The following is a 7798-nucleotide window of genomic DNA, read 5'->3' as shown; positions in this document are numbered from 1 at the left end:
CCTGTCCCAGCAACTGCAGCCAGAGCCCTGCCTTACCAGTGCCAGTCACAGAAGCCTCTGCACCCGCTCCAGGCTTGTGGTTTCCTTCTTCCCAATCCTCCTCCCAACAAGCCTTTTCCTGAACCAGCAGTTCCATGAGTGGCCAAGGGAGGCCTCTTCTGTGTCCCAGAAGGACCTAGGAAAATGTGAGCAAAGGTTACAACAAGGCACCATTGGGAGTTGAATCCAGGATCTCCTGCTTACAAGGCAAGTGCTTTGGCCATCTAAGCCATGATGCCCTTTTTGGCTAGGTCTACAATACAGACTTTTTCTGGGATACCTCGTGTTCCTGAAAAACTCTCCTGCATCCAGGGAACAGGTCCACTTTTTCGTATCAGTTTCCAAAAAAGTGGGTGTGTTCTTTTGGAAGCCCTGTAGTCCTCATACCTATCTCCTAGAACTGGAAGGGACCTTGAAAGGCCACCAAGTCCCGTCCCCTGCCTTCACAGCAGGACCAAGTACCATCCCTGAAAGATTTGCTCCAGATCCCTAAATGGCCTCCTCACAACCTTGGGTTTAACAGGTCAATGCTCAAACCACTGAGCTATCCCATCCAAAAGAGGCTTTTCCCACATTTCGGCCCATGTAAATGGGCCAAATGTTGACAAAGCCTCTTCCGAAAAAGGAAGATTGTCTCTGAAACTGTTCTAATGTAGGGTCCCAGAAAACACCTTTGAATTCCAAAGTGCAGCCGTTCCCCATTTCCTTCTAGTCCTGGCGGGGTCTCAAGGCCTGTGCAGCCCAAGAAATGTGATTGTGGGAACTAGCTGCCAATCTTTTTGTCAATTGCAGTGCAGAGCGCTGAAGATATGAACCCAAGGCAACTACCTTGCTCACCTTTTGCTAAAGCTGGAGGGAAATAAAATCTCTCCTTTGAGCCAGAATTGAACCAGCAACCTAAAGATCATTTGCTAAGCACACATGACAGTCTACCATGCTGCCCACTGAGCTATCACAAGGTGCACAATAAAGGCTGGTTTGTCCAGGTTGGCCCTTCTACAAGTGTCAGGGCATGTGCTCCCTGAAGTGGGTGGCATCCCAGGTCAGGGGCTGAGGCACCCAGCAGCACAGGGGTTGTCACAGGTGCTTCACATGCAGAAGGACCCAAGTCAAACCTGAGCGAGATCCACCCATGTCACAGCAAAAGGAAGAAAGTTGGGTTCTTCTCATGTGTCTTCTTTCTTCCAGAATCTCTAGCAGTGCAGGAGGGGCAGGTCCACAAAAAACAGTGAGTGAACCTTGGTCTAGCCTCTCACTTGTGCTGCCCCAGACAGTTCCTACGCCCAAGGCAATAGCTCCACAACCAAGGTGTGTTGAGTCGATTTCCCTCAGCCTAGAGCCAGTGCAGGGGGTAAAACAGGTTTCTTCACCTTTCTCAGAATCAGGGAACCCACATTCTTTGAGGCCTGGTCCTGAGGCTCCCTCCCTTTAGTGTAAGGGGGCAATAGGCAGAGCCTGGCAGCTGCTAGAACCAGATGTGACATCAGGGGGGAGCAGCAACAAACACAGCCTCAGCAGGCTCCACAAGCTGGCAGGTTCCATGGTCACAGCACATCCCAGCCTTCGCGAAAATGGCGATCGGGGCTTTTTTGCGGAAAAGCGCGTCTAGATTGGCCACAGACACTTTTCCACAAAAAGTGCTTTTGCGGAAAAGCATCCTGCCAATCTAGACGCGCTTTTCTGAAAATGCTTTTAATGGAAAAGTTTTCCGTTAAAAGCATTTTCGGAAAATCATGCCAGTGTAGACGTAGCCAGGAAGTAGTCCATTGGCAAGCAAGGCAAGACTGCATGGCCTAAAGGATAAGGTGTCTGAATTTGGATCAGAAGATTGAGGGTGTGAGTCACTTCATAGTTGCATTTACTGTGCTTTCTCTTGCCTGGTGGTCCTGCTGTCTTTGGCCTGGAAAGATCTGTAACAATATGGTTTTACTATAGCCCTATTGGAAGGCCTATAGCAGGGTGGCCAACCTGTTAGAGATGAAGAGCCAAAACAGCAGTGGATAGAGCGTGAAGAACCATGTAGCTGGGAGGAGTTGCTGAAATAGGTGCTGGTACACCATCCTGGGCTATACCATCACAAAAAAAGCCCTGGGAAGGTGTGAGGGGTGCAAGCTCTGAGAGGGAATTTGGATGCAGGAGGAAGCAGAGAAGAGGATACTGGCTCAGGAAGGGCCTCCAGGCTGGTGAGTGTGGGGGTCAGGTGGAGGGTTAGGGCTGTGGCTATGAGGGTGCAGGAGTTTGGGCTGGGGTGCATGAGGGGCTCAAGACACAGATTTGCAGTGAGTGGATGATGCAGGAGTTTTGTGGCAGAACACTGGGGATGTGAGATGCTCATGACAGGAGGTTCCAGTGTATGAAGGGCTCAGGTTTGGGGGTGGAGGGAGGCTGCAGGAATGTTATGATGCTGTGGCTAGATGGGGGCTTGGTGGCCAGGCTTCATTTTTAAATCAAATGTTATGCCAAACACAAAACCTTTCAACATTGTCTTTATTTGAGGGGTGGGAAACCTCTTTTGAGTCAGGAGTCACTGACCCACAGAAGAGTCGGTCAGGGCCACACAACTGAGATGCCAAAGAACAACCTCTCCAAAAAACCCCAATCCTCACTAATGTGGCCTCAACTGTGCGGGTGGGGGCAGGGTACTCATGTGAGGGGGAGGGGACAGAGACAGCTGGGGTCAGTACCTGGGGATCCCGGACCTCGGGAAGCACGCTGGCTGCTCTTCCCCTCCCTTCCCCAGGCAACTCCCCTGCTCTAACCCAAGCCCCCTCCCCTTCCCCAGAGTCAGGCACAGCCCCCCCACACACACAATCCCCATACCTCAAAGCTAGGCACACACTCCTCAACCCAATCCCCCTCCCCAATCTAATTCTTGGGTCACAGAACTGACACTACAGCCATGTGTCTCCCTCCAGCTATTGGAACATGTGTGCTGAGTCGCCGGCCTTGAGACATGCTGCCTAGGATGCCCCCCAACACAATCCTCCTCCCTTCCCCCAGACTAGAGCCAGGCACACACACTCCCACACCGCCCTAACCTAATTCTCAGATCCTGGAGCCACAGCTACAGACATGTATCTCCCTCCAGATGAGGCGTGTGCTCTGAGCAGCCAGCACATTGTGCACACCCTCCCCCCTCAACCTTATGCTCCGGTCCCAGACCAGAGCCATGCCGCCATTGCTGCTGCTGTTACTACTATTGCCACGCGCATCTGGGACACAATATGCACCTCCCACCCAATTCCCTTACTTTCCCCTTCTCCAGAGCCAGGCATCTCCCCTTAATTCTAACCCAATTCCCCTTCCTCACTAAACTTATGCCTAGTCCTGGAGCAGTTGCTGGTGCAGCCGCTGCACCCAGAGCTCCTGCTGCTGCCTGAAGCAGCACAATGGAAGAGGGGCCAGAACAGGGCTCTACCACACACACACACACACACCCCAGCATCTGTACTGACTCCAGGTGAAAAGACACCTGCTGCTAATATCATCCTCACATGGCTCTGCACAGCACCCCAGCTGCCCCCGCCTTGGTGCAGGCAGGAAATTGTTACACCAAACTGACAGAGGGAAGAACAAAGGCTGAGAAAGGCAAAGGGCTTCATCTAGTCACACAGCAGCCCTGATTCTGAAACTCACCCTCAGTCTGGAGTTTCACACCCTGACTGATCAGAATAAAGTGACCTCCACTGAGCTACGGACCACAGCCCTGCTTAGGGATTGCTGAGACAGTTGTTTAGAAAAACTAGAACAGGGGTGTGCAAAGATTTAACCCTCCTGCCATGGGCCGTGCCACTCTCCTGGGAGAGGGAGAGCAGCTCTCCACGGCACACCCTATAGATCACCTGTTGCTAATGGACACTTACTATTAATTACAACATAAGAATGGCCATACTAGATCAGACCAAAGGTCCATCCAGCCCAATACCCTGTCTGCTGACAGGGTCCAATGCCAGATTTCCTAGAGGAAGTGAACCGAACAGGTAATGATCAAGCGATCTCTCTCCTGCCATCCATCTCCACCCTCTGACAGACAGGCTAGGGACACCATTCCTACCCATCCTGGCTAATAGCCATGAATGGACTTAACCTCCATGAATGTATCTACTTCTCTTTTATATCATTACAGCTGAGCCATTTTGCTAGTGCTGCAGCTGGGGAGATCAGTTTAGTTTACATTATAAAACAGGCTGAGCATTTTGAATTGTTTCTGTTACTTTGTCAAAGTTCATTTTAAATAAAGTAAACATTATGTCCAACACAAAAGACTTAAACGTTTGCTTTATTTAAGGCAGCAGCAGAGGATCGTTTTTTGGTTGGGGACCACTGACCCGCAGGAAAAAAACCCCCTCTGATTTTGGGTTTCCCCCCCTGTGGGTTCTTCTATATCTAAAAAAATGTTCCTCCAACTGAAACACTTCCGACAGTCAGAGCAACTGATGGGTTTCTCCCTTGTGCAGGTCCTTCTATGGATAAGAAGTGAGCATCGACTGAAGCTTTTCCCAGTGAGAGCAGCTGAAGGATTTCTCCCCTTTGTGGCTTCTTGAATGTCTATTAAAATGTGACCTGCAACTGAAGCTTTTCCCACAGTCAGAGCAGATAAAGGGTTTCTCCCCTGTATGGGTTCTCCTATGGGTAAGAAGATTTGAACTCCGACTGAAACTTTTCCCACAGTCAGAGCAGGTGAAGGGCTTCTCCCCCGTATGGCTTCTAGAATGTCTATTAAGGTGTGAGCTGCAACTAAAGCTTTTCCCACAGTCAGAGCAGATAAAGGGTTTCTCCCCTGTGTGGGTTCTCCTATGGATACAAAGAAGTGAACTCTGACTGAAGCTTTTCCCACAATCAGAGCAGCTGAAGGGTTTCTCTCCTGTGTGAGTTCTCTTATGGATAACAAGGTGTGACCTCCAACTGAAGCATTTCCCACAACCAGAGCAGATGAAAGGTCTCTCTCCAGCATGGACTCTTTTATGGAGAAGAAGAAGTGAGCTTTGACTGAAACATATCCCACAGTCAGAGCAGTAGAAGGGTTTCTCCCCTGTGTGGATTTTCTCATGTCTAACAAGATTTGAAAGCCGACTGAAGCATTTCCCACAGTCAGAGCAGCTGAAGAGTTTCTCCCTTGTGTGGGCTCTTTCAAGTGTAGTAAGAGATGCAGTGCCACTGCTAGCACAAGGTAACTGTTGATGAGGGATTTTCTGTTGAACAGTTTTTGTGTTTGTTTTTAAACCTCTGCTTCTGTTATTGGATTTACCCTGTCCCACTCCTGGATGGTTTCCCTGCAACCTGTGAGGGCTGCACTGACTCTGACAGGTCTCTGCTTGCTCAAGACTATGAGAATCATGCCCTTCAGATCTACCCAATAACATTCCACAAGCAGCCATTCGCTCAAGTTCTTCCTGCTGAAGATTCTTCTCCTGGTTCTCACTCAGCATCCCATCACCTACTGGGACAAAGAGAGAATCCAAACAGGAGTCATTCCCTGTGCTGAGCTGAAAGGAAATTCTAAAACAGAAACAGGAAATTGAGAACATTCCCAAATAATAGCTGGATAGATTGAACCACCATGAGCAGAATTCACCCTTCTTCCCATAATTCTTCCCTCCACCCAGAACCCTCACACTAGAGTTCAAGACAGACTGAAGGATCAGGGAAAATTGACTAAAATGCACAAGTGACACCTGCTAGGAGGACACACAAATTAATTTGAGTCAATTTAGCTGATCATTCACCTGGATGAGTGTCACTGCTGTTGTCCCTTTCCTCACTGCCCTGGAGAGCAGGGATCCACAGTTTTCCCCTTTGGTCCACCCAGGAGATCACATGAGTTTTGAAGACTGGAAACCCTGCTCAGGATGCAATTAAACAAGAGTTGATCTTGTTCATTAAGGTCTGTGCCATTACTGATTCCAGAGCCATGATCGCAGTCGCCTATCCTGAGACAATCCTTCCCCACCTTGCAGGGACTGGGATCTGGCTGGTACAAGATCCCAGCACACACTTACTTGCAGGAAAAGTGCTTACCCCTGCCTCGGGAGTTGCCTAGCTGATACCCCAGGTGAGCTGAGCACTCAGTTGCACACTCTAGGGTACAACTCCCTCAGGGCCTGTCCTGCCCGGGGACGGGCAGTCTGCGATTATGCAGATGAAGTGTGGGATATTTAAATCCCCGCTTCATTTGCATTCCTCCCTCAAAGGAGGAAGCAAGTGTATATGTACCCAAGAGCTCTAGGGAAGGTTGGCACATCTGACACCGAGGCCCCTAGGCAGGACTCAGACTGCAGCTGCCACATGGCAGGTCACTAAGACTTGGAGAGAAAGGACCCAGCAGAGTTCTAGCTCCCCCAGGGCTCTGTCCACAAAGCTCCTGGCTGGGGCTGTGCTTGCCCTGCTCTTTGGCTCAGATGTTCTACTTGGGCCAGAAGGAAGCAGAGGAAGTGATGTGAATAGCAAAATGAACCCTTGGCTGGTTGCTTATGTCTGCCTATGGCTCCATACTTCTGATCCCAACTGCCTGTGCCTGGTGGAGCCCTGCCAGCTGCCCACAACAGCTTCAACTTCCAAGGCCAGCCAGGGCAGTGTGCACCTTCCTTCCAGGGACCCAGCACAAAAGCACAAGGGGACCCTGCAGGCACTAATAACAGCTGCACCCAGCCCTACAACTCTGGTACGTGCTGTTCCTGCCTGGGCCCTTCCACTGACTCCTCCAGCCAAGGCACTATATAGGCAAGATGGTGGAGAAGCACATGGAGACCTTGGCTGTGAGAAGAGCAGCACCATTGTTATGTCCTTGATCCTGCTTCCCCTGGGAGGGGCTGTGGAGGGGACAGTCTCTCACACAGGTGCCAGGACTACGGGGGAGATACTCCTGACAATAGTGGTGGGGGCAATGAGAGACCCTGAACCAAACCCAACCCAGCTGCTCTAAAGCCCACCCAGCTTCTCATTCCCGAGGGGACAGGAATCCTTACCCAAACAGCTCACGGCCTCATAATTCTCCTGCATCACATCCCAGTAGAGAGCTCTCTGGCCTGGTTCCAGCAGGGCCCATTCCTCCTCAGAGAAATACACAGCCACCTCCTGGAAGCTCACCGGATCCACCACGGTCATTTCCTGTTCCAGGCTCTGCAGGCCGGGGGCTGAGCTGGAGACAGACATGGGTGTTCTACAGCATGGCAGGGGGACAGGAGCAATTGGAGACATTTCATAAGGGACTTTATTCCATTCTATACCCCCACTCTGCCCAGACTCTGCCCTGGTGACAGACATACTAGACTCAGCAATTGTGGGCAAAAGTTTAAGTCTATCTATTTCATAAACAGCGCACACCAGTTAGATCCCTAATCCATATACTTTTCTCTCCGTACTTAGCTTGAATTACATCATTACTATGCCTGCAACAATGGGGATTCAGTTCTCAGCACCCAGTGTTTCCAATAAGCCAAACATTCACCTGCCTGAACATGGAGACCCATTAAAATTAGGGTGCTGTATTTAAAACGCTTAGTCTTCATTCATTGATTTGCAACAAACCATGGTTCTCTCATCTGACAGACTTTATAAATTTTTTCCACAAGAGAGAGTAAGTCAAGTTAATACAAGTATTCAGGTGCTTATTAAACACATGTACTGAGTGCTTGCAGGATGAGATCTTAAAATACATAGATTTATGGGGTCAGAAGATATCCTTAGTCATGCAGTCTGACCCCCTCTGTAGAACAAGCTATTACACTTAGCCCAATTACCCAGGCACAAAGCTCTGTTT

At 49.9% G+C, this 7798-nt stretch overlaps 1 protein-coding gene across 6 annotated transcripts in view; it reads right to left on the bottom strand.

The window, feature by feature from the left end:
• Nucleotides 1-1930: 1930 nt before the first annotated feature.
• The window catches only part of LOC142821548 (uncharacterized), an 83841-nt gene continuing 77973 nt past the window's right edge, over nucleotides 1931-7798 (bottom strand). For 4 of the 6 annotated variants that reach the window (XM_075912808.1, XM_075912807.1, XM_075912805.1 and 1 more), the window contains 3 exons: nucleotides 7005-7198; nucleotides 5766-5879; nucleotides 1931-5476 (listed from right to left, as the gene is read on the bottom strand). In XM_075912808.1, the coding sequence (XP_075768923.1) occupies nucleotides 4503-5476; nucleotides 5766-5879; nucleotides 7005-7191 (1275 nt within the window). In that variant the 5' untranslated portion in view covers nucleotides 7192-7198 and the 3' untranslated portion in view covers nucleotides 1931-4502. Of the gene's footprint in view, nucleotides 5480-5765; nucleotides 5880-7004; nucleotides 7199-7798 lie in introns of all 6 variants that reach the window. The other 2 variants (XM_075912810.1, XM_075912809.1) reach the window with 2 other exon arrangements.

This window comes from Pelodiscus sinensis, chromosome 31 (assembly GCF_049634645.1).
Source record: "Pelodiscus sinensis isolate JC-2024 chromosome 31, ASM4963464v1, whole genome shotgun sequence".
NCBI lineage: Eukaryota > Metazoa > Chordata > Testudines > Trionychidae > Pelodiscus > Pelodiscus sinensis.
This window is presented reverse-complemented; position numbering and strand designations above follow the sequence as displayed.